Source organism: Nannospalax galili, unplaced genomic scaffold, assembly GCF_000622305.1.
Source record: "Nannospalax galili isolate Female #2095 unplaced genomic scaffold, S.galili_v1.0 scaffold717, whole genome shotgun sequence".
Classification (NCBI taxonomy): domain Eukaryota; kingdom Metazoa; phylum Chordata; class Mammalia; order Rodentia; family Spalacidae; genus Nannospalax; species Nannospalax galili.
Window position 1 is genome coordinate 1,524,627 of NW_008339763.1, and position 26,576 is coordinate 1,551,202.

General features: G+C 52.2%; 1 protein-coding gene across 1 annotated transcript; it reads left to right on the forward strand.

The window, feature by feature from the left end:
- Positions 1-9,769: 9,769 nt before the first annotated feature.
- Positions 9,770-25,702, forward strand: Top1mt (DNA topoisomerase I mitochondrial; the record flags this gene model as incomplete). Its single annotated transcript, XM_029564242.1, is given in 14 exon segments — positions 9,770-9,906; positions 12,341-12,492; positions 13,405-14,454; positions 15,040-15,071; positions 18,528-18,564; positions 18,567-18,681; positions 19,438-19,582; positions 19,918-19,951; positions 19,954-20,060; positions 20,462-20,647; positions 22,988-23,056; positions 23,267-23,381; positions 24,902-25,029; positions 25,610-25,702. Coding segments are annotated over 12 exon segments (1,359 nt in total), but the record flags the coding sequence as incomplete, so codon positions are not given.
- Between the last annotated feature and the right edge of the window lie 874 nt (positions 25,703-26,576).

Here is a 26,576-nt window from a genome sequence, read left to right on the forward strand (position 1 = left end):
ATAGACAGCCCGGCCGGTCGAAGATTAAAATTTACCTTGCTACTTTTCTTAAAGTGGTGTTGGTGATTTTTTACGAATTCTGTCCTATAACACTGTCCACATTTACGGTGGGCTTCCCACTTCAATTAATATAACCAAGAAAATCCCTCACAGGTGTCTGTCTGGAGGCAGGCCTGTTTGTTAATTCCAGCCAGATCTGGTCAGATTGACAACCAAGATTAAGTGTCACACTGGAAAACAGATGAACTTTTCTCAAGTGGAGCCACCGTCTCATAGAGTCCCTGGTATCATGCAAGGCTCCACTTTCTCCACATCCCACAGGCGCTTGTAAGTTTTTGTCATTCTCTCGTTGCCACCTAGTGGGTATGAAGTGCTGACTCATTGGAGTTAAATTTTTTTACACTTATGTATTTGGGCGGGGGGCGGGGGGCAGGAAGGACATGTGCCTGAGCACCTGTGGAGGAGTCTGTTTTCAAATCCTTCCAACATGTGGATCCTGGGGACCAAACTCAGATCATCGGGTCTGGCAGTAAATATTTTTACCTACTGAGCCTTTAGCCAGCCCTGTCGTTGGTTTCTTTCGTTTGAGAAAGGATCTCACTGAGAAATCCAGGATGGTCCCGAATTCACAGCCCTCTGCCTCTCCCACCCCAGGGCTGGAGTTACAGGTGTTCCCCAATGAGGTCTTTGATCAACTATTTTAACTTTGTACCTGGTGTGGGGAAAGCTTGTTTCTTCCCATCTCAATGGCCAACACCACCTGTTCAAGAGCTGGCCTTTCCCGGTTGCATGGTGTGATCCCCACTTGAAATCGCTGCCTGGAGACACGAGGTTCTCTTCTGGACTCTCCTGCACTGACTTGTGTATCCCAATGCCAGGGCCAGGAGGTCTTGCTTACTGTGTGCTGTAACTTTGTTTCACATCAGGAAGGGACCCTGCCACTCTGGCCGCTTTGTTCTTGTGTTTCCAGACTGTTTGATTCTGGACCCCTTTGTTGTTTCCATGCAAGGCCAGCTGAGTTTTCTGTGGACGCTGGTGAATTCTTAGATCACTTTGGAATTAATCTGACTCTGGCTCTGTCCATGGGACTTTAAAAAGTGTTTCTCCTTTAGCACACACTTAAGCTTTTCTAAGGTGAAAAGATTTTCAAAAGTTTAAAAGGATATTGAATTAAAAATAAAAAAGGAGGGGGCTGGAGGGGTGGCAGTTAAGAGCACTTGCTGTTCCTCAGAGGACCCCGTTTGGTTCCCAGCACCCACATGGAGTGGTTCATGAGCACGTGGAACTCCAGTTCCAGGGGATCTGGCACTGTCTTCTGGCCTCCTCAGACACTTTCATGCACATAGACACATGCCTACACACATAAATAAAAATAATAATAGAGGCTGGAGAGAAGGCTCAGTGATTAAAAGCACTGATTGCTCCTGCAGAAGACCTGGGTTCAAATTCCAGCACCCATATGGCAGCTAACAACCAGTTTCAGATCTAGGGGCATTTTCTGACCTCCATGGGCATTGCACGACAGGGGTGTGCTTACATACATACAGGCAATACACTAGTACACATAAAATAAAAATTATAAAATAGTTTATAAAATTATAAATTGTTAAAAAATAAATGAAGAGGGACTGGAAAGATGGCTTAGTGATAAAGACCATTGGCTGCTCTTCCAGAGGACCTGGGTTTGGCTCTCAGCACTCACTGGTAGCTAACAACCATCCATAACCCTAGTTCCAGGGGATCTGATGCCCTCTTCTGGCCTCTGCGGGCATTGTGCAACACAGCATTCTGGTTTGTTTCTTTGTTGCTGTGACAAAACACTCTGACCACTACCAACTTGGGGAGGAAAGGGTTTATTTATCTTACATCTCCCGGGTCGCAGTTCATCAGGGAGCCCAAGGTAGGAACTCAGGGCAGGAACCTGGAGGCAGGAGCTGGAGCACAGGCCATGGAGGAACACTGCTTACTGGCTTGCTCCCCTGGGCCCTGCTCAGCTTGCTCTCTTATCTAACACAGGCCCACCTGCCCAGGGGTGGCACCACCCACAGTGGGCTGGGCCCTCCCACATCACTCAGCAATCAAGAAGATGCCCCACAGACATGGCCACAGGCCAGTCCAATGGAGGCAATTCCCCAATTGAGGCTCCTTCAACCCGGGTGTGTCAAGTTGCTACTAAAGTGATCCAGCACACATGGGTACATTTACATACAGACAGAACACTCAGCAGTATAAAATAAAAGGGAATCCAAAGTACAGCCAAATGCATGGAACTTTGGGTTCTGATTTACACTGAGATTTGAAGTGATGAGCCCAGTGCTTGTCTAACGTGTGAGACCTGGTGATCAGCCCTTTGTCAGTTACTTTCTTGTTGCTATGAGACACCGTGACCAAGGCAACTTGTAGAAGGAAGAGTTTATTTAGCTTCTGTTTCCAGAGGGATCAGAGTCCATCATTGGGGGAGGCGTGGTGGCAGAAGTGTCAGAGCAGAAAGCTGAGGTATTGCAGCTTCAAGTGGGCACAGGAAGCAGAGAGCCACTGGAGATCCGGTAAGGCTTAAGAACTCTCTAAGCCCACCCCCAGTGATGTGCTTCCTCCAGCATGGCCACACCTTCTAAAAGCTCCCCAAACAGCACCACCAACTGGGGACAGAATGTCCAGATACTTGGAGCCTGTGGGTGACATTCTCATTAAAACCACCACAAGCCCCCAGCCCCATATAAATCAAAAGTAAGAAACTCTGGGGCAGCTGAGGAGCCATGATACTATCAAGGAAATTTCCTGTTTTCAGAGTGTGGTAATGGTGTGGTGGCTGTTGTTTAACAGATCAGCTCTGCATGTGAGGTGGTGCTGAGGTGTCTGTGGGTGAGGGGCTGTGTTTGAGGTAGAGCTGCCTCACAGCACTCCTATGGGTTGTAGGGAAGAGCTCCCACACTGGCCAGAGTAACCTTTGTATTGGAGCAGTAGGTTCACAGGAGTTGGGAGTCAGCGGAGTCTGCATACCAGTCCCTCTACTGTGTCAGACGGGCTCTGGTCAAGAGGGCTTGAACTCAGCTCTTCAGCTGCTGAGAGGCGTGGCAGACTGGCCTCCACTGTTGTCAGCCCTGTAGTTGTGATGATGGCTAACCAGGTCTACTCTGGTCCTTCCACACAGCTCCTTGTCCTCAAAGCCAGCAGGGCACCCTCTCTGAGTCATTGGGTCAGTCCTCAAAGGAACGTGCTTTCCAAGGGCTCCTGCGAGAGGCCAGGCCCACCTGGATCGCCTCCCTCTGTCAGCCACTGCACGGCTGACAGCAGGTTGGGTGAAGGTCCTTCCAGCTGATAACCCTTCTGCCATATCCCACAGCTGGGCCTGAAGGAGGGTCAGGGATTGGGTCTGTCCACTGAGAGCAGGTAGGAGGTTCACAAGGGCCACACAGGGCCCTGTCTTTGTCTGTAGCCAAAGACAAGGGTTCATGACTCAAAGTTCTGTTCAAAGGCTGTGTGACCCTGAGGGAGTCACTTCCCTGTTCTCCCCTGTGTATGTTTTCAAAACACATTCGCTGGTCACTGGTAACAAGGACTCATAGGCAGAGCTGGCATGGGGCTGCTGATGGGTGGACTTTCTCTGAATGGAAGGACTGATGGGGCTTCTAGGGCTGCGAGCTTTGCCACCTCAGCACAGGAGGCTTGAATGGCCTGTGCCTCCTACCCACCTGACGCAGTGCTGTCCTCGGCCTCCTCAGTTAACCTGACCTTGAGTTAGATGCTTCATCCTTATCTCCAGGCCTGGAGCCTGGCCGGTGTTGGTGCCTCCCAGCTTGCCTTGACTGAGGGGGCCTGTGTTTCAAAAACTGCCTGGGAGGCTCACACTTGTATTCCCAGCACTTTTGAGGTAGAAACAGGAGGATCAGGAGTTCAAGGTCAACTCCAGATACATAGCAAGTGTGAGGCTAGCCTGTGCTGTTACACAATATCCTGTTTCAGCCCCAATCTCCCATAAGAGAACTGCCCTGGAAGGTGACGGCACTTCCCACTGAGTCCTGTTTTCTACTGCTCCAACCTCAAAAATGCATGTTTCAAGATATCATGGCATCTTGGGAAGCAGATTTGAAAGCAGGACCTGATCCAAGAACTAGGTTCCTAGTGTCCTCGGGTGCGTAAACTCTTCTTGATCACCATCCCTGGAGATGACTCATCAAGTCCTCTGTCCTTATACTTCCTGTTAGGAATCAGAGCAGTGCCTTTCTCCTCTCCATGCCTCATCTGAGGGCTTCAGGTTAGCTGCAGGACTTCTAGAGAGACCCGCAGCAGAGCCCAAGTCACCTCTCCTCTTCAGGTTGCAGAGTCTGACAAGTGGCAGTGTCCCTCTGCAAGCCTGTAGCAGGACAAAGCATGGCCTCCAACCCTGTGTCCTAATCAGTCAGGACAGTGTGGCACGGTGGGCCAGCATGCCCACTGAAGAAGGGCCTCTCCTAGACTGCCCTCCACCCCAGGGTGAAGCTTTTGTACAGCTGCTACTGAGAAGTCAGGTGGATCTGAGGAGATTTGGATAGTTCTAGAAGCAGTGCCAGTCAGTTGGAAACACTTCATTGGGCTTTGAAGTATAAACACACCATGTGAGTGGGACTTTACCAGCTTTCCAGTGACTGGCTTTATCAGCATGCTTCAAGTGTGAATGCCCCCTTTCTTAGGTTCTGAAGCTGTGTAACGTGTTCCTGTATATTTTATGAAAGCCCCGAGTGGGTGCTAAACTTTACTACTCAAATTAATGCAAGACTTATCCTGTGTTTTAATTTAAAACACAGAAAAACTCTCATCTGAGGTGCCAGCCGGGAGTGTGGGAGTGCAGCCTGGGGTTCTGCCCTGCATGGGTGTGAGTGACACCTCCCAGTGACAGCGTGTGTACACGTGTATGTGTGTTAGGAAGGATCTGGTGGGGCCAAGGCAGTTCTGCATGGTGCAGGCTTGTGGCTGTCCTGCAGGCTCAGACCGATATTCCTGGATCCCTGTGCAGTGTTTTTACTGGTGATGTCTGTGACTGACAAGTTATATGCCTGATGAATCAGTTCTTGGTCTTTTGGCTTAGGTCAAGTGTTTGGTGTATTTTACAGTAGAAATACTAGACTAATGCTTTGTGTAAATACCTTTAAAAATGTTTACTTATTGTGTGTGCATGTGTGTCAAGGGTGCATATGTTACTGTGTGTGCATGTGTGTCACGGGTGCATATGGAGGTCACAGGATAACTTTGTAGAGTCAGTTTTCTCCTCTCACCTTTTCATAGATTCTGGGACTTGAACTCAGGTCATCAGGCTTATGCAGCAAGCATATTTACCTGAGCCACCTTGCCAACTCTTGTATAAATGGTTTTTAAAAACTCACTTTGGGGGCTGGAAAGATGGCTCAGTAGTTAAGAACATGGCTTGTTCTTGCAGAGACTGGGGTTCGAATCCCAGCACCCACATGGCCGCTAACAACTGTCCAAAACTCCAGTCCCAGGGGATCCGACAGCCTCTTCTGTCCTCCTTGGGCATTGCACGACATGGGTGCATGTACCTACACACAGGCAATACACGCGTACACATAAAATAAAAATAATAAAAAAATAAAAATAAAAACTCACTTTGGCTGGGTGTGGTGACCCACACCTTTAATCCCAGAACCGGGGAGGCAGAGACAGGCAATCTCTGTGAGTTCGAGGCCAGCCAGGGCTGCATAGTGAGACCCTGTCTCAAAAAACAAGAACGAGAAAACAAACGAAAAACCCACAGAAAGTAAAAAATTCACTTTGGCATTTGGGAAGTGCTGCGTTTGAAAATGAGATTATCAGCTCCTCTGAGGACAGTGTGCTGGCTGTACTCGTCCTCTGGGTTGAGGGTAGGAGGGGCGAGCCTGCTGTGGAAACTTTGTAGTGTGTACTGGGAAGCTTCATCATATCCTGTCTATGTGCCATGTGTGCTTCCTTTAACTTTTCTATCCTGTGTGTATTATATATGTATTGTGTACACACACACAACACACACACACACACGACAAATATGTCCTGATTTTATAGTTATCTAGTCTCAAGATACTAAGTCAGTTGCCAGTGTGAAAAAACAACAGGAGCTGGAGAGATGCTCAGCGGTTAGGAGACTGACTGATCTTGCAGAGGACTTGGGTTCAATTCCCAGCACCCACATGGCGGCTATGAACCATCCTTAACTCCAGTTCCAGGGGATCCAACGCTCTCTTCTGACCTCCATGGCATTGCATGACACGGGTGCACTCACAGACATGCAGGCAATCACTCATACACATAAAATAAAAATAACAAAATATTAAAACAGAACAAAACAAACCAGGGGACCCCTAAAATGTAGGTCAGAAGGAGGAGCTTGTATGATGGGTAAAACTGAAGAGACACTGTCCAAACCAGAACACAACTGATTTATCTCAAACTGGAATCAAAGAATCTGGCAGGCTCCTGGCACTACAGTCTGGTTGTAAAGCTCCACACATGTTACTGATGGTTTTGTCTGCCTCTAGTTTTCAGGGAAATGGATGGTCAGTGTTAATTACCTACAGGACAGAGTCTAAAATCACCTGAGAGACAGACTCTGGGCATGCTGTGGGGATCGGCTTAATTGCACTCATTGATGTGGGAAGACCATTATCTGGGCAGGGGATCCTGGACTACAGGAAACGGAGAGAGCCAGGTGAGCACCACACGCTTGCATTCAGCTCTCTTTGCTGCCCACAGTGAATGCGAGGACCAGCAGCCTTGGGCTCCTGCTGCCTTGCCTTCCCTGCCATGATGGACTGGACCTCGAACTTTGAGTTAAAATAAATCCTTTCTCCTCGAGTTGCTTTTGTCAGAAACTTCAACAGGAACAGGAAAAGAAATTAAGACAGAGATTATGTGGGGAAACAGAGAGAGTTAGGAATGTGAAGAGTTAAGACTCAGGAAGGCCCCAAACCAGCAAGCTTCAACCACACCCACTGCCCGGGTCTTTTATTAAGATTTAACCATGTGTTTACCTAGGCTCTTCTGCCATGTACTACGGCTTGTGGCAATGGATGTTACTGTGATAAAATCCATGTCAGACCACTGCTGCTGTGTGGACCCAGTCTTGAACCCTCATCCTGTGTTTGTCAACTCGGCAGTCAGTCCACTCCTCTGCCCTGTGCTCCTTGTCTTTTTCCACCTGGCGTTGAAGTAGGCCCCTCCCACCTGCACAGTATGCTGTTCCCTCACACCATTACTCATCCTCAGACATGGGCTTTCATGGTGAAATAGGTCAGTAGTGCCTAGATATGGAGGCGGCATCAAATGCTCTCTCCTGGTGGCCTTCCCCAAGTCGTTTCATGTGCTGGAGTGCGGATGCCTGCAGCATGGCCTGTGCCTTCCCACGGCTGGTTGTGGCGGTAAGCTGGTGCTTGGCTCACTTTTTAGTGACGGCTCCTCATGAAGCCATCTTCCAGAGTTCACTTGGCACTAATTAGATTTTTTAAAAATTTTACTGTGAGGTCGGAACCCAGTCAATGGGGAAAAAACACAGTTCTCGTGTTAGGGATAAAAGCCCCCCAAGCTTCTGAGTCCTGTGTTCTTGCTGGATCTGACTGACCATACAAGCTACCGTTTTGCAAAAGTAAAACCTGCCTTGCCAAGTTACTTTTTCTTTGTCCGCAGGTTCTTTGTGCGCTACTGATGGGGTCCTTGGACCTCTGATTTTATTTCTAACACCCTCTCCTCGATGGTCTCTGCCAGACACTGCCTAAGTGTGGCTCAGTTGCCCTATGTTCTCTCCCAGACTCCACAGAGATCCCTCAGACAAGAGGGACGTGGCCTCTTGGATATGTGAGGGGTCACTGCAAGGCTGTACCTCAAGACCCAAGAGCTGAGCATGAGACAGTGGTGTGCACCCTCGGAGGGGACACCAGGGTAACAGCTGGGTGAAAGCCAAAAGGCATGAAAGGGGGAAAGAGAAAGAGAAGAAATATGAAGAGGAAGAGCATGTTTCAGGAGATGTGTCGTGCCACCAGAGGCGCATTTCCTGAATGGCAGTGCCCATGAAGCTTGACCAGACCAGCTGCAGCTGGGGCCGGGAAGACAGCCGCCGGAGAAGGAAGGAGGCTACATTGCCTTGGGAAGGCAGTGAGGGCTGAAGGGACCAAGAGAAAAGAAAGTGGCAGATTCGGGGGAAACCCAGAGGTAGGAGACAAGACACAGAGGGACAAGTCCAAACTGGAGACCCCAGCTTCTGAGAGCGAGGAAAAGGAAGGCAGACATGGCAGGGAGAGGGGCTCGAAAACCCGAAGCGGGGAAACTGGGAGAGAAAACCCTGGAACAGGGCACAGAGCACACAGGGTGCCCAGAGGAAAGCATGCTGTGACAGCGAGCTGCTTGGGACTGTCAGGGTCCCAGGCTGCAGACAGAATCTAGGAGGCTGAGAGTGGCAAAGAGAAGTTGGAGGGCAAGTCAGGTGTCCTCAGGGAGTTCAGAAAGGAAGAGGAGAAAACTGATCTTGCCCACAGGAGGGCAAGAAAGAGCAGGATGATGAGCCAGGCAGCGGGTGTGGATGGTAAGTGGCCAGCCCCTCCCTCAGGACCATTCTGGGGGACTTCCTGTAGTCAGGCAGAGGGTGGGAATGATGGACAGAAGCTGTGTTGTAGGTGGTTGGGGGAGATGTGACATACAGTTCAGGAGGCTGGCTTGAAGTGGGGCTGTGCGTTTGTGTGCATGTGCACAAAGTGTAGCTTTGTGAGCGCACGTCTGTGTGCAAACATGCATGCACGTGTGTGTGCTCAGGTGGAGGTCGAAGGAGGATCAAATTCAGGTCCTCATGCTTTTGCAGGAAGTACTGCAAGCTGTGAGTTTTCAGGGGCCTGGTGCCTTTCACGGATCTGCCTTGCTCTGGTCAGATGTTATGAGGGAAGTGATGGAGGAAGCTGAGCTTCAGAGAGGTTAAACTTGACCAGGTAGAGGAGCGGGGGTCCTCAGCGACCCCCACTGTGCAGTGTGGCACGCCCTGCCCTGCAGCAGCCGAGGTGAGGAAGGGGATGCGAACTGTTTTCTGTGTTGACCGTGTTGAGATGGTTGTATTGTGTATTGAAATCAGATTCCCCTGCATCTCCTGAGCTGCACTGTCGTGCACCCCCCAGGTCTCTGCCGAGCGCTGCTATGTCTCCGGACCGCCTCTTGGTCAACTCCAGCATTCACAGCTGTCCCCGAAATGCTTCCTCTAGCCTGGTCTCATGTGCAGACAGGGCCCCTCTTACCTGCTGAGGCCCTGAACGCTATGAAGCCATGCTCCTCTCTCTGGCAACCCCTGCAGGTCTGCAAGGAGAGTCCAGGGGAGGCAGCCATAGACCCGGAACGCCCAGCACGTTCCAGAGCCCACGTCCTGCAGTACTGGCTACGTCCAGCAGGGGGACCACTATCCTCTCCCCGCCTCTGTTCCTGCCCCCGGCCGCTGGGTGTCAGCAGAAACCCCCTAAGCCGGTGTCAGTGGGCACAGTTCCCCGGCTTCCCGCGGTCCCGCATGGTTGCTTTAGGGGAACACAGAGGCTGACCTGCTGGGAGAGGTGGAGCCAGTGCAGCCTGCGCTGCTGGGGAGGTCTTGCCCCTTGGCCGGGCTGCCAAAGGCGAGCGGGCGGGCGGGCCCGGGCGGGGCTCCGCGAGGAGGGGCGGGGCTGGGGTATGGGGCGGGGCTTCAGGGGCGGGGCTTCAGCTGGGTGGGCCGGGCTCCAGAGGGGCGGGCCCCAAGAGGGGGCGGGGTTTAGACTGGCCGGGGCTTCTTCCGGGGGCGGGGGCCTTAGCGGAGGGAGCCGGCCTACTCGTGCTGCTCCGGCTGATGAGGAGGTCCCCGGGCCGGCCTTTCCAGCACGTTCCCCTCCCGGTTCCTTTCGGCCCGGCCTCCCGGGGCGCGAAGACGTGCAGAGCCGGGTAAGGCGGGCGCAGCACTTGGTAGTGGCTCGCCGGGGTCCGCTCCTGTGCCGGGTCACACCGGGCCTGCCTAGCTGGGGAGTTCCGTCACGCACGTGACTCCGCCTGGGCCGCGGAGCTGCCGCGCTGGGTTTGGAGCAGGTCTCCTCCGGGTCTGTCCGGGGCCCATCGCACAATTCCCACACTACTTGTCACGTGGCCGCGGCTTGCGGTCCCTCCCCCCGGTCTCCGTCCTGCCTTGCTGGACTTCCTGGGGACTGAGGAAGATGCAGATGCGTGCTGGGGCTGGGACAGCTGTTCGGGCTGGGGTCTGCGTGGTGCGGGCCTTTCCACCCTGCCCTCCTGCACAGAGAGGTTTCCGTAGGCGCCCAGCCGGGCTTCGCTGAGTGATGGTTAGTGTTGGCGGGCGACGGGGAGGGCTGTTCCCGGCCTGGGTGCACAGTGATGTCAGACCTTCCTGGATCAGCATTGACGGCAAGCCTGCTGACCTGCCGGTGGGAGCTCAGCCCTTACTGGGGCAGCTGAGTTCTTGGGCCCTAAGGTCCTGTCAGTCCTGACCCGGCTGCATCGTGGTCTCTTGGAGAAGCCCAGGCCCCGCTGGCTTGCTTTTAATGGCTGTGCTTGCTATCCTGTCTCTGAAGGGATAGGAAAATACCACGACAATAAGTTGTTTAGCCCGGACCTCAGAATCCCTGCGTGGATGGTGGTAAAATCTGCCCGAACCTTAGAACCCCCGTGTGGGTTGTAAGAGGCTTGTTTGCACCCTCTGCTGTCGGTACTGGGGTGGAGTCTGGTAGGTTCTGGAGTCTAAGTTGTCTCTGTCTCATGAAGCACTGCACTTGAAAACCGTGGCCGTGGCTTTTCTCCCTGTCCTGCATTGTTCAGGAGACACCCCCTCGGCCATCCAGAGTTTAGCCGTGCTGGCAGAGCTTAGTGCCTGTGAGGCTAGTCCAGGTCCTCCTATCTCCCGAAGCTGCCTGTGCTTTAGGGCCTGGTCTCCTGTCCCCTAACCTCCCCACCCACCCCCACACTCTCGTCCACATCCACCCAGTCTGATGCTTCACTGCATGAACAAGAAAAAAAATACCTGTCAAACCAGTCAGGACAGTACACACCTGGGCTTCCAGCACTTGGGAGGCTGAGGCAGGAGAATCACAACTTTTGAGGCTAGCTTGGACTACATAATCTCAAAAAAACAATAAAAAACCAGTGCCAGTTGTGGCACACGCCTTTAATCCCAGCACTGGGGAGGCAGAGGTAGATGGATCTCTTGTGAGTTTGAGTCCACCCTGCTCTACATAGTGAGTTCCAGGTCAGCCAGGGCTCCATAGTGAGATCTTGTCTCAAAAAATAATATAAAATAAAAGCAAACTGCCTGTCACGTTCTTTATCCTTTCCCTCCTCAAAGCAGCCTACCTGCCACTTGTAGGCTACTCACTGAGCTAACAAGGCCCGGCAGGATGGCTGTCCGCCCAAGGGTTGAGCTGGGTCCTGGCTTTAGGTTGGAGTGCAGAAGGCCCAGCCTCATGAGTGCTCCTCTCCGTGAGTGCTCGTCTCCGTGAGTGCTCCTCTCCGTGAGTGCTCATCTCCGTCAGTGCACCTCTCCGCGAGTGCTCGTCTCCGTGAGTGCTCGTCTCCTTGAGTGCTCTTCTCCATACGTGCCCCCGTCTCTCCCAGCATCTCAGTATCCAGCTCACCTTTGCGTCTGTGTCCTCAGGACCTAGTGCAGTGCTGGCCAGCGGCAGGATCAGATGAACAAGCCATGAGAGTTCATGCAGTTAGGATGTGACCCCACGCTGGGCTGTGTTTTGGTTCCAGAGTGGGGCTAGCCTGGAAGAGGATGCCCTGTCTTAGAGGATCTGGGGGCAATCAGGGAGCCAGCCGGGCATGCTGTGTTGGTTCCCTCCGTTACCCTCACACCCAGTAACAACCCTTCCTCCAGTGCCCCTGAGGTGTCCTGCCTCTGTCCTGCCACTGCTCCCCTCAGTCTGGCTCCCCTGAAGGTAGAGTCCTGTCCTCCAGCATCCTGTGGGCTGCCCTGCCCATCTCCCCATGCCTCACAGGTAGGGCTTCCAGGTGTGGTAGTCACACTGAGGAGTTCTCTGGGACTCATCATCTTCACAGAAGATGTTCCAGGGGGCCCAGCTGGGGAGCCCTCGAGCCTCAGAGAGAAGCATCCCTAACCCCTTTCCACTCAGCTGGGTCCCCCGAGTTTGTGTCTTGGTAGCACACCTGGGTAGGTGTGTAGGAAGCAGGCATGGATCCTGGCTGACACACACTGGGGAATGGCCACCTGTCAGCTCTTACCCTCCCTCTTTAGGCCTTGTAGGTCAAGTGCACACCTAGAGCCATGGGGAGGAATCCATGAGGTCGAAAGCTGGGGCAGCCCGTGTGGGGCCGGGCTCTGGCTCTCAGGGTTTTCCTGTCTTTTCAGGTGGGACAAGAAGAGCAAAGGGTGGTGTGAAGTGGAGGCAGCTGGAGCACAGGGGCCCGTCCGCCTGACGGAGTGTGCTGCTTCTGTGATGGTGAAGGAGAGGGCACATGTGCCCGTGAGTGCGTTGGTGCCACAGTCCCTCTCTGCACATGGTCAGTGTGTTGAGATACGCAAGCTTTCCCTATATAGGATGCAAAGTCCTCTTCCCTGTCTGGGCTCCAGGCTCCAGGGTTTCCTGACAAGACTGACCTGTCGATTTCACAGAGGGCAGGGGCCCTGTAGGGATCTGCCTGGTGTCCCCCATAAACTCTGTGTGTGTGTGTGTGTGTGTGTGTGTGTGTGTGTGTGTAGATGTGGATGGGGATTGGCAGGCTGCTCTGAGGGAGGAGAGATCCAGGTTGAGTGCTTGGGGCAAAGGTCATGCCTAGACTTCCAGGGTTGGGGTAAGCCCTTTTGGCCACCAACTGACCTGAGTCTACATTAGCAGTGCATGTCTGCATCCAGGGCCAGTCCCAGGGTGAGGGGTGGTGTCGGGTGCACACAGTGGGTGCCATGTGCGTCCTTGTACAGTGTGGAACACTGACCCTGGCCCAGTTTGTTTCTTAAATAAATGGAGCCACTGTGCCAGTGGCCCAAGGACCCAGATCCCCTTGTTTTTGCTTTTGAGACAGGCTCTCTAGCCAAGGCTGGTCTTGAACTTGGTATATACCAAAGATAACCTAGAACTCCTGATCCTCCTGCCTGTACCTTCCAGTGCTGGGATTATAGGTGTGTACCACTGTGCCTGGCATGGCCCAACACATGCATTTTAAATTTTTATTTATTATTTTATATGTATGAGTGTATTGCCTGCATATGTGTAAGTGCACCTGTGTCATGCAATGCCTGCAGAGGTCAGAAGTGGGTGTTGGATCCCCTGGAACTGGAATTACAGACTGTTGTTAACTGCCATGTGGGTTCTGGGAATTAGTGAACCTGGGTCCTCTGCAAGAGCAGCCAGTGCTCTTAATCTCTCTAGGTCCCCAACACATTCATTTTAAAGAAACATTTCCATTTTGTTTTAGTGCTGGTGTTGAACCCAGGGCCTCATGCATGTCAGGTAAGCACTCTCTGGGAGCCAAACCCTTGCTCCCAACATGTGTGATCTTAAAACGTAAATTTCCATGTAGAAATTATAGGAGCAAAATAAAAGTTAACACTTCACAGTGGCAAAGTGTGGACCATCATACTTATGACCTGTTCAGAATCTCCCCTCTGTGCTTGAAGACTTCCTGCACTGGAGCCAGACAGAACACTAGGGTGGGTAGCATGGTAATCCTGCGAAAGTCTGTTAACGCAACATCTGAAAAGTTTCAGAACGAATGTTTGAAAAACGAAATGTGGGCTGGCGAGATGGCAAGATGGTAAAGGCAGTTCCCGCACAAGCCTGGCACCTGAGATTGACCCCTAGGACCCATGGAGAGATGGAAGGAGAGAACAATTCCACAGTTATCCTCAGGCCTCCACATGTGGTCCATAGCATGTGTGCCCCACGTTACACACACACACACACACACACACAAAATAATAAAACTATGCAAGTGGTGCATTTACACATAATATAAACGTAGTAGCCACATACACTGTAATGAAGAAGGAAAGGTGTCAATGGCTGGAGCTGTTGGAGACCCCACAGTGATGTCCCCAGGACTTCTTGCAGGAGCACATAGTGGTTAACTCACCTACGTAGTGTGCCATTTCCAACTGTGGATATGCTCAGGGCACAGTACGCACTGAAGCTCGTTCTAAAGTAGGAGCATTGTGTCACCTGGACAGCATGTGGCAGGTCGTCAGTCAGTGTCTGCTCTCTGCAGGAAAGCCCATGAAGGTGAGCCTGGCAGCTGAGGAGGTTGCCACTTTTTATGGGAAGATGTTGCATCTTGAGTATATGACAAAGGAGGTTTTCCAAGATAACTTCTTCAATGACTGGAGAAAGGTGTCACTGGTGGCCACAGCAGCCACCCTGGACCTGGCAGGCGGGACACTCTGGGGTGAGTGCCCAGCCAGCTGCCATCTCTACAACCTTCCCAGCTTGCAGTGGCCACAGTATTTCCCCAGCATGGCTGCTGCCAATGGCCCAGGAAAATAGGCATGGGGTATGGAGACAGCAGTACTGCGTGAGGTTTCTGTCTTTCCTCATTTTAAAAAAGTGTGTTAGGCCGGGCGTGGTGGCACACGCCTTTAATCCCAGCACTCAGGAGGTAGAGGCAGGCGGATCTCTGAGTTCAAGGCCAGCCTGGTCTACATAGTGAGTTCCAAGACAGCTGGGGCTGCAGGGAGACCCTGTCTCAGAAAGACCAAAAAAAAAAAAAAAGTGTGTTAGGTGTGAGTCCAGCTGCCTTCCTGTCCAGTTCCCTAGAAACCGCAAGGCTCTCCTGGCAAATCCCCTCGTGGCCCCTGGCAGCTTTCTGTGCGCTTTGTCATGTGATAGTTCCTTTTGTTCACGGTCACTCCTTCCTAGAGTTTTTACATTTAATTATTTATTTGTGTGTGGTAGGGAATTGTGCCACAGCGCCCAAGTGCAGTCAGAGCACAGCTTGTGGGTGTTGCTCCTGTCCTTCCACCATGGGGGTTCTGGGGATCACACTCGGGTGACTTGATTTTATCTGGTGAGCCATCTCCTGGCTTCTGTGTACTTTGAAGCATGGCCCCTGGTACAGTTTCCTCACCAGAGGGCACCATGACCCTCTATGTGAGACTTATTTGCCTTTCACCTCAGTGAGGCCTTGATAAACAGGAAATGTTAATTTATCAATTATTCGATGTATTCATCTTTATTCCCTAATTAATATTGTGAGTTGCATGTGTATGGGCTCGGGTGTGGGGACGTGTGGAAGCAGAGGTGACAGCGGGAGCCTTGCCTCACTCTTCACTTTATTTTCCAAGGCACGGCCTTGTCCTGGACCCAGGGCTTGCTGATTCGTCTGGTCTAGCTGACCAGTTTGTCCCAGGGATCCCTGGCTCTACCTCCCCGGTTCTGGGATTATGGGTGCCTTCCATGGACCCATGATTAATGTTGTCCTACTTAAGATTAACTCTCTTTTTCTTTTTGGTGGTAATCCTGGAATGGAATCCAGGGCCTTAAACATGCTAGGCAAGTGTTGCACCACTAAGCCATATCCTAGCCCCTATTTAAATGTTATTTTATATGTTTATCTAGTTGTTTATAGACAGGATCTCCCTGTAGATCCAGCTGGCCTGGAACTCACTATATAGGCTAAGTTGGCCTAGTTCTCACAGAGATCCACCTGCCTCTGTCTCCCAAGTGCTGGGTAGTATGCACCCCCATACCCAGTTGTTTTATTTATTTTTAATTGTGTGTATATGAGTGTGTCTACATGTGGGTTTGTGCACTCGAGTGCAGTGAACCACAGAATCCAGAAGACAGTGTTGGATCCCCTTTAGCTGGAGTTACAGGCAATTCTGAGCTGCCTAACTGGGGTGCTGGGTGTTGAATTCAGTCCTCTACAAGAGCAGTATGTGCTCTTAATTACCGAGCCATCTCTCCAACCTTATTTATCGAGACAGGATCCCATGTGGCCCAGGCCTCAAACTTGGTATGTAGCTGAGGCTGACCTTGAATTCCTGATCCTTCTGCTTCTGCCTTCCAAGTGCTAAGAGTACATGCATATATCACTGTGCCCTACTCTGTTAAAATTTTAACCAGAAATATGATTTGCCAAAATGTTTCACTCCATCTGTGGCTTATATTTTATTTTAATTTTCCTAAGTGTTCTTGGGAGAAGTTTTTGATACTGATGGAAATCTAGTGTTATTTTTTTTTAATGGGCTGTGCTCTTGATATTGTGTCTAAGAAATCTTTGCCTCACCGAAGGTCACAAAGATTTTTTTACCTTTTTATCCCAGGGCATTCACAGTTGTATAGGGTTTTTAAAAAATATTTTATTATTTTTATTTCATGTGTATGAATGTATTGCCTGCATGTATGTGAGTGCACCCGTGTCGTGCAATGCCGTGGAGGTCAGAAGAGGGCTTCGGATTCCCCTGGAACTGGAGTTAAGGACGGTTCGTAGCCACCATGTGGGTGCTGGGAATTGAATCCAGGTCCTCTGCAAGAGCAGTCAGTCTCTTAACCGCTGAGCCATCTCTCCAGCTCCACTTGTATAGGTTTTATGGGTCTGAATTTAGGTATAATATTGGAGGTGACTTATGGCTTGCAATCAAAGTTAAGGTTCTCATAATGGACCCAGGATCACTGGCAGGGACAGTGTGGCCTGTCCTCCCCGGTCCTGAGCTGTTTCTGGTCCTCTCTCCCACTAACCACCAGACGTGTAGTAACATGGAGAAACACCCAGTGATGCGTGTGGGGCAGGCTGTCCAGTGTGTGCTCCTGTTTTGTTTGGCCCCTAATGATTATTGGCACAGAGGGTAAATGTGGGCTTATTCTGTCAGAGCTACAAAGCACAGGTGAGGGGCCCAGTCCAGCGGCATGGGCCTTGGGCCTGCTGCGATGGCTACACATGCTGGGTCCCATACCAGGTAGTCTCCCCTAGGCTCTGCTTTGAACAGAAAGAAGTGGAATTGTGTTGTGTCCCATTGTTTCCCCACACCCCCTTTGGATGACTGTGAGCCAGGCCTGGTACAGGGCTGAGGCTTCGCTGGTGAGGAAGTGGGAGGAGAGAACCAATTGCATTGCTGCAAACCCTTTCCCTGAGTCTGTGTCCCTGTGTCTCCTCACACACATTAGGCTTTCACAGTTGTGATAAGTATTACATGATGTGCTTCCCCCACTTAGCATTTTGTTACGTTTTCCCCTGTTGCTAAGGTACCGTCATGCTGTGATTTGAAGGCTCTCTCCAAAACGCCCCTTGGGATGTAATGGCCATTACAGTAGTATTAAGAGATGAGGCTGGGGGCTGGAGGGGTGACTCAGTGGTTAAGAGTGTGTACTGCTCTTGCAGAGGACCTGAGTTCAGTTCCCAGCACCCAGTTGGGCAGTTCACAACTGACTATAACTCCAGGGGGATCAGATGGACTGGACTGTGAGGGTACCTGCACTCAACTGCACATGTCCACATACACAAACACACATATACATATAAATCTTTAAGCTGGGCATGGTGGTACATGCCTTTAATCCCAGTACTCAGGAGGCAGAGGCAGGCAGATCTCTGGGAGTTTGAGGCCAGCCTGGTCTACATAGTGAGTTCCAGGTCAGCTGGGGCTACAGGGAGACCCTGTCTCAATAATACAAAATCAGTCAATCAATCTTTAATGGTACTAGAGAGATGGTTCAGCAGTTAGAGCACTTTCTGCTCTTGCAGAAAACCCTGGTTCAGTTCCTAGTACCCACATGGCAGCTCACAGCTGCCTGTTAACTCTTCTGGCCTCCACAGGCCCTACATACACATAGCGCAATTGCATATACCATGGAAGGCAAACATTCATACACATAAAATAAATAAATCTTTTAATTATTTATTTATTTATTTATTTTTGTCTTTTTGAGACAGGGTCTCCCTGTAGCCCCAGCTGTCCTAGAACTCACTATGTAGACCAGGCTGGCCTTGAACTCACAGAGATCCTCCTGCCTCTGCCTCCCAAGTGCTGGGATTAAAGGCATGCGCCACCATGCCTGGCTGGAGATTTCTTCAATTGTCCCCAAAATAAAATTTTTATCACACTGACATGGATGATTTACATAGGATGGGATCGTCAAAGTGGAGCTAGTGGGTCAGAGGATTTTAACATTTTTTTTTCTTTTTTTATTCTTTTCGAGACAGGGTCGCCTAGCTGTCCTGGAACTCACTATGTAGACCAAGCTGGCCTTGAACTCACAGAGATCCGCCTGCCTCTGCCTCCCGAGTGCTGGGATTAAAGCTGTGTGCCACCATGCCCAGCAATTTTACCATTTTCATTGTTGAGACGTTACAATACTTTGGAAGAGGGGTACCCTTGGTCACCCCATCCCCTACTCCTGGGCTCACAAAAGGGAGAAGGGTATGCTAATAGAGCCCATTTTTTCTGGATGGGATCTGGGGGTAGTATGGCTCTGTCACTGGGAGCCTGGGGTGGGCCACTCTGTCAGCAGAATCTCTGGTACATGGTGTGGGACATGGGAAGACTTGTCTAAGGAAGGACCTGAATTCAGGGACTCACTTAGGGCTGTTATTTAAAAAAACTTCAGAAGTTTGGCTACTGTATTTTAGATGGCCACAGAGAAAAATTGGCAATTTCAAGATGGAGCCACCAGGGTTGTTCTGTGGCCGTGGTGACCATCCCAAGATGGGGATGTTGAAAAGGACAGTCATGCCAGAGGACGTGATCATCAACTGCAGCAGGTGCACGGGACGTGGCCAGCCGGGCTGTCCTGGGCAAGCACTGGACCCTGGCTAGGTCTACCCCTGGCTCCCTGGTGAGGTGAACTTTATCTTTAGCTCTTCTGGGAATGGTACCCCTCACAGGATGATGTGTGGCCCAAAACACCAAGCACTGTTCCCACGAGCCCTGGATCCTTCAGGGCTCTGGGTCAGCAGGTGGGCTATGGTGGTGCCTCTTACTTGCCGCAGAGATTCCACCTCGCCCAGTGGGAAGAAGTCTAAGCATTTTCAGTACTGCTCTTCACACATGCCTATCAGCATGTTGGAGCGTGGGGCTTGTGTTTTGGTAGTGCTGTACTACTGTGTTACGGTCCTGTGAACCATGTGCTAGGTGGAGCCCATCCTACCCCCAGCCCCACTGGCCCCAGGTGGCAGAGCTGGTGTGCAACAGCCCCTTGTCTGAGTTGGAGGTGTAGATCTCTCTACAGAGCCAGTGGCCTTGCTGGATGACAACTCTTTTCTGGTCTGACCTTGGACTGTGTGTGTGTGTCTGTTCATATGTGTGTGTGTCTGTGTGTATTGTGTATGCATGTGTGTATGTTGTATATGCATATACAGGGCAAGTTGACAGCGATTGGCCTATGCAGCTTGGAGCCAGCTCTGAGACTGTACTTGCACGGAGTTTGGCTACAGGCCACAGTTTAGGAAAGTCACCCAGAGTTTCTCCTACGTCAGGACCAAGGACTTGAAACTATGTTTGTCTCTCTTCCACTGCAGGGATTCCAAGATTCCTGATCCCCCAGCCAGTCACCAGTGGAAAGAGGTGCACTCGGACCACACAGTCATGTGGCTGGCTGCGTGGATAGAGAATGTCCAGAAATCCATCAAGTATGTTATGCTGACCCCCAGCTCCAAACTGAAGGTGAGAGTGTGGCTTTCCAGGAAGCTCTGTGTCCCAAAGCAAGTGTGTCAGGCTCTCCCCCATGTGCTGTTCTGGGGAGGCAGATGTGGAGGCTCCTCAGTCGGGCAGTGCAGCCTTGAGAGACTCTCCAGGATCAGCCAGCGCCATTGAGAATGGCTGTACCCAGTGGCTGCAGTCTATAAACAGGAACTCGAGTGGGGGCTCATACTACTTTAGTCTGCCCCCCCATCTCTTACTCCACCCGGCCTGCCTGAGGATGCCTGAGGTGGGGAGAGATCCAGTCCTGTTCCGCCTCTTCACTAGGACATGGAGTGATATTTATTCTCTTTACCTAGGGGGAGAGGGACTGGCAGAAGTGTGAGGTAGCTCGATGCTCGAGGGGGCTGTAGATGAGATCTATGCTCAGTACCAGGCTGACTGGCAATCACCAGAAATGAAGAAAAGACAGAGGGTGTTGGCCCTTTATTTCATTGATAAGGTACAGACAGCGTGGTGTGCAGACCTTGAGGGCTGGGTAGCAGGGTCAGCGGTGGCTTCTGTGTGGAGCCGGAGCCTCCGTCAGATAGAAAGGCGTGTGCAGTGTGCCTGTGTGTGCGTGCGTGTGTGCGTGTGTGTGTGTGTGTATGTGTGCTTCTGTGTGTGCATGCCTGTGCATATGCCACTGTATATGCCTGAGCGTGGTGTGTGGTTGTATGTATATGTGTTTGTGTACAGTGTGTCTGTGTGTGGGTGTATATTCTGAGTGCTGTGTGTGCATATGTGGTTGTATGCATATGTGTTTGTGTACAATGCGTCTCTGTGTGGGTGTGTACCTGAGTGCTGTGTGTGCATGTCCTCCTATGTCATGAACCACAACACTGACCAGTGTCCCTGGTCCAGCTGGTGTTGCAGACAGGAAACAAGGAGGAGGAGGGTGAGACGGCCGACACTGTGGGCTGCTGCTCGCTCCGTGGGGAGCACATCTGGCTGCACGCACAGGCAGATGGTCGAGAACATGTTGTGGAGCTGGACTTCTTGGGAAAGGGTTCCATCTGCTACCATAACCGTGTGACCGTGGAGAAGCTTGTGAGTGACCTTGGTGACTATGCCCACAATGGGGTCTCTGTTAGAGCATGGCAGAGCTACAGGGGACGTGCTGTAGCCTGCTGCATCCCCCCAGTATCTCCAGTGGCTGTGCGACAAGGTGCCACAGGCCAGGGGCTTAACCGTACACATCTGTTGTAGTCTCTCAGTTTAGGAGGGGTCGGGGTGTTGGCAAGTCACCTCCTTGGAAACTCGGAGGGAGAAGCTGCTCCTTGTGCCTCCCTGGTCTTTTGGTGTGACGGGTTCTTCATACCTTGGCCTTAGCTCACACCCGTGAGACCCTTTTCCTGCTGGGCTGGCTTCTGCTCTGTCTCCCTGCAGTTGCTGGTTATGCTCTGCCTCTGCTGAACACAGCTGCCTTCCCCACACATACCTCCTGTCATCGTCTCTCACCTGACACTGTCCTTCCTGGGTCACAGTCACCCTGCTCTGTGTGACCTCATCTTGACAGTTATACCCCATTTCCACAGGAGGCCACATTAGGAGTTTACGAGGAGGACATGATTTGGTGCTCTCTTCCGGGACAGGAAGGCTGTCCTATCCTGCTGGGGCTCTGGCTGTGTCCTGGCACCCCTGCTGCGGTGTTGGACACAGATGGGTTGAGCATGCTGACTGACCCTTGTGATAAAGACCCCCATTCGGCTGACATTGGTGGTCCAGGAATGGGTGGCTCTGTGCGGGTTGTGTAAACTCTGGTCTGCAGATGGGTTTCAGTGACAGAAAATGAACTTGGGGAGCATGTTTCCTCTGGATTGGCTGTCTTTGGAGTGATGGTGTCACCTGTCTCAATGGATACCAAATCCTCATGATGTTGATGGATCATGTTCTAATCACCCACTCACTGATTCAGACATGGGAAGTTTGTGAAAGGTGTCTAGGGTGGCTGTGTGCAGGTAGCTGGTCCACTCTGGCAGCAGGTGCAGTCCAGGGGATGTGGCATGGCCACTCCTCCATTGGGTGGTCTGGCTTTGTGAGTGTCCTATACAGGGACTATAACAGAGTGAAGCCGGCTTACAAAAGCATGGGCCCAGGTGAGGGTCGCTCAGGGTGCTCTACCAAGCTCAGAGGCAGGAACAACGCCTGGTGGAGGGTCTGTGTTGCTCTTGCAGAGCATCGGATAGCTGTTCTGGTGCCCAGAGGAATGCTGAACTGTGCAAAAATGCACGTGATATAACAAAAAGCAGGATGAGCTGGGCATGGTGGCACACACCTGCCCCCAGCACTTGGGAGGTCGAGGCAGGAAGATTGTGGATCTGAGGGTAGCCTGGGCCACACCCTTAAGACCACCCCCATCTCAAGAAAACAAAAGAACACAGACGCGTACGCCTGTAGTCCCAGCATCCAGAGGTAGAAGCAGGCGGGTCTCTGTGCAATCGAGACCAGCCTGGTCTACATAGCGAATTCCAGGCCAGCTGGGGCCACAGGGAAACTGTGTCTCAAAAGAGGTGGGGGGGGGCAGGGAGAGGGAGAGAGGAGGGAGGGAGGGGAGGAGGAGAAAAAACAGGATATAACTCTTTGATGTCAGTAGTGTGAAAACCAGAGAGAAAGGATGTCAAGAAGCTTGTGCATCCCAGGGCCACCCTCTCCCAGTGTCTTGCTGGGAGGCGGCTGGCCTCTTGTGGGTCTGCAAGATGGTTCTTACTGCAACGTCACAGGCTGATGGGAAAACTGGCTCTGAGCATGGGGCCTTGGTTCTCCCTGGTCGTTACCAACCAGCTACAGGGGACACAGCCTGTTGTGTGGGCTCTGGGAGATCAGTGTGGAAGCCCAGAGCTGATGTCCATGGAGCCGGAAGCCACCTTGACTCCTTCAGCGGATGAGTAGGCTAAATCAAGAAGCTGGTACAGCATGGGCAGTCTCCTCTGGGACATGGCCTGTCTTTTAAAAGTGACCAGAGAAAGCAGATTGGATACCACAACCCTGATGGTCTCCTGAGGCTCTGTGATCTTGTGTGTGTTGACCTGGCCACAATTTCAGGGTCCTGGGTCACTGGGGTGGAAGTGGGCAGAAGAGGGGGCTAGGATTTAGCTGCTTTTTGAAGTCACTGACTAGTTTATAGAGAAACAAAAGACCAGCTCCAGCCTCGACCACATGGATGAGTTGACAGTGACTGCGGGATTAGGGTGGGAGGCATGAAGACACAGGTTCCCAGGGAGTAGCCTGGGACTGTGCTGGTAGAGCCTGTCTCCAGGACCGAGTGTGCTCACCTCCTCACACCCCTCTCCTGGTGTGTGTGTGCTCGTTCCTGTCCTCATGAGCCGTCCTGCTCGGCTGGCTTCTGTTTTGGGAGTGTCGGCACAGCAGGTTCTGCTCTCATTTCAGGTGTTCAGGAACCTTCAGCAGTTCATGGAGGGCAAGGACCCTGGGGACGACCTCTTCGATGCACTGACTGTAAGCCTACGTGTATTTTCAAAGCAATGACAGGTGCCAGGGACCCAGAGAAGGAGTGGGAGCCCAAGTCTAGCTTGTCCTTGGCCCCATTGTGCCCCTGTGACCTAGCAGCTAGGAACCTCTTCCCTGCCCGCCTCCTTGAGGCCGAGAATGGCCCGTGAGACTTGTTTCTGAGGAAACCACCCTGCCTTGTCTCCTCTCACTGTGCAGACTTCCAGCCTGAACAGACACCTGCAGGACTTGATGGATGGGCTGACAGCCAAGGTGTTCTGGACCTACAGTGCATCCATCACTCTGCAGGAGCAACTATGGTCACTGACCAGTGGTGAGCAGGTCCTCACACCTGACCCTAAGGGCTGCCAGACCGTCTCCTGTGTGCACTGCCTAAGGGCTGCACCTTGACATAGCTCTCTGGTGGTAGAGGATGCTCATGACTGGTCCCAGAGGGGCAAGGCACCGCCCAAGGCTGGGAGGGAGGCACCGCCCACAGCGGGGGAGGCCCAGCTGGGAGGTGTGCACCCTTCCGGCTTTCCTCTTCCAGCTGTTCCTCCCTCCTTGGTCTGCAGTTGCCCCAACCTGCCTCCCCTGGGCAGGGCCTTACTGCTCTGTCCCTAACAGGCCCTTGTACTCCACGGCCCCTTGACCTGTCCCCACCCCCCAGACCCTCTCAGCTTAAGGCTTCATTTCTCTGCTGCCAACCTAGAGTCTTTGTTTCCCTTCCCTGCATGTAGCTGTGCAGCCGTGACAAGTCATCCAACAACTGCTGCTACCCTTCTCTCAACACAGAAAGGCTGATCCGTGCCCACCACCTGTGCCCACTCCCTAGTCAGGGCTTCCTAAAGGGGGCACTGAGACCCTCAGGTCTGGGAGCTTTGGTCACAGCAAAGTACTGACTCAGTGCTGTTGAATCCAGGCTCTTTCCCCATTATCCCCCAGGCAGCCATGATGACTGGCCTGAGGCCAGGAAGCTATGTGGCCCTGAGGCCATTTTTCAGGTATTAGGGCTGGCATGCAAGTGGGAAGCCCCCAGTAGAGGAACTGTCTTGGGAGGCCAAAACCTGGACACTGGAGTGTCTTCACAGGCCAAGCCTGGGAGGAAACAAATGCAGACAGGGTCTGTATCCAGGGATGACTTCTTAATCCCATAAGACGGCCATGCTGGTCTGGAATGCCTGGATTTGGGATTCTGCAGGTAGAATCCTGAGATTGACAGAGCAAATGGCAATGCAGGTGGGTGACTCAGCAAGGCTTACCTCCAGCCCCAGTTCCTGATGCTGCACCTGGTGGGACTGTTGCCTGGTAAAGCCGTGTCCTGAGTGTAATGTACCAGGCCTCAGTGTTGACTTGGGGCTCCTGTGGAGAGGACCCCAGACTCTATAAATTCAGACAACCCTGTCTCATCCTTCTTCAGGCCCCAGTGCTTCTGGGCTCCTCCTTCCTAGAAGGAGATGACTGAGCCTGGGATGGCTTGGGGCTCCCACCCCATCCCAGCTTCAGCTCCTGCCAATAGGACAGACTCCAGCACCCTAAGAAGATGGGACTCTCAGTGCCTTCCTGCCCCCCAGGCCTCATTACTATGGTTAAACTGCTTGGCCTGGCTTGTGGGGCCACCGTTGACAGGTCCTTGACTCCCTACTCAGGTCTTTGTGCCATAGGAGGGACCAAGTTTATAACACGTTCAGAAAAATCCTCAGGCCAAGGATGCAGCTCAGTGGTAGAGCCCTTGCCCAGCATGCCAAACCCTTGCCTTCTATCCCCAGCACCACCAAAGAAATGGGGGCAAGAGGGAGGGAGCAGGCTTAGTGCAGGTGCAGGTGCGGGACACTTGTCACTGTCTTCGCTCAGCTGAAGACAGCCTACACTCCAAGGTCTTGGCTTACAACTGGGCAAATTGGGCTGTGGCCATCCTCTGTAACCATCAGCGAGCAACCCCTAAGACCTTCGAGAAGTTGATGCAGACTCCAGACAAAGGTGTGAAAGCACCTGTGGTACAGCTTGCCCACATTGACCACTTTACTCTTAAGGTCTTCTCTAGGGACAGGTAGCCATGGGGCACAGGATTGTGTAGTAGATGCTCCAGGAGGCAGGGACCAGGGACTTGGAGCTGCCCAGGGCCATGTCCTGGTCAACCATGGGCAGAGCCAGCTTCTAGGCGCAGAGCCAGCCTGGCACTGAGCTCATTTCCCTGCCAGGACAGCTAGTGTGCAGGTTTGGGAAGTCAGAGCAGCAGGGGTCTTTGGGGAGTCTGGGTCAGTTTGTGGCTGCTGCAGGTGGCCCTGCTGGGACCTCTTGGCCTCATTCTGCTCCTGGCCACAGAGCAGGCCAGCCCGGTGGAGCTCCACAGCGTCTTCCCCCAGGCTGCTCTGTCAGCTGATTTAGAGAAAGTAGGGCTGGGGCTGGGGTGAGATCTGAGGTAGTTTGTCTAGCATTCATGAGACCCTGGGTTCCCTCTCCTGTAACCCCCAACCAAAAAGAATTAGGGCTAAGAGCAATAGACAGACATCCTCAGGCAGGTCTGGATGGGGACGGAAGCCTGTGCTCATTTCTTTGCAGATTGAGACAAAGAAGGCACAGGTGGCTGAGGCACAGGAGGAGCTTGAGAAGGTGAAGGCCGACCTCAGAAAGGGGGGACAGCAAGTCCAAAAGGTGGGTGCAGGACTGCCTCCTTGAGACTCTGACCCTGGGGGCCAGCCAGCAGTAGTGTGCTCCACCTTGGACCTGGGCTTTCTTTTGGTCAATTTTGTTTATACTTTCAGTTGTTATTTTGTTATTTTTGAAAGCTTTATTATTTTTGGACAAAGGTAACATAATACAGAGCCACATGAGGAGCAGCCGGGCCTCTCACGCCCCCTCTGACGTGGGCTGCCAGCAGGTCAGTGCCCAGGGCTCCCAGGCTGCCATGACTCTGTGTTTGTTTCGAGCAGTTGCTTGAGATAATTTTAATGGCACACATTTTGCCTTCTCTAAGTGCATAGCTCTGAGACTTTCCTTTAGAGGTGAGTGGCCACAGTTTCAGAAAAAGATACTGTACCCATCAGCAGCCATTCCCAGCCTCTGGTGGCTCTATCTGCTAGCTACTGTCTGCTTCCGGGCTAGCCTCAGTTTCTCTGCACTGTGCTGGGCTCATAGGCATGGCCGCCTGACCCAGCCGAAGCAGTGTCCCGATAATGCCACTGGGTCTTGTTTCTCTTGTCACTTTCATTTAGTGCCATGTCTAAGACTTTGCTGGACCCAGGTGTGCAGGTGAGTTCCCAAGTTTTCTCCTGAGAGATTTATTAACTTAGCTCTCACAAGAAGTCCTTGTTTCTGCTTGAATTAATTTTTGACGGGGATCTGAGGGTCCAGCCTCATTCCCATGGATACCAGACAGTGTACTGCGAAAGCTGTTCTATGCTCACCATGTGCACCTGGCACCTGTGTTGGAAATGAGTCGGTTGCAGACAGGGGGTTCAGGTCTGTTCTGTTCATATGTGTCCTGTGCCAGCCCAGGTCCATCCAGGTAGCTGAGTGTGGGGGTCAG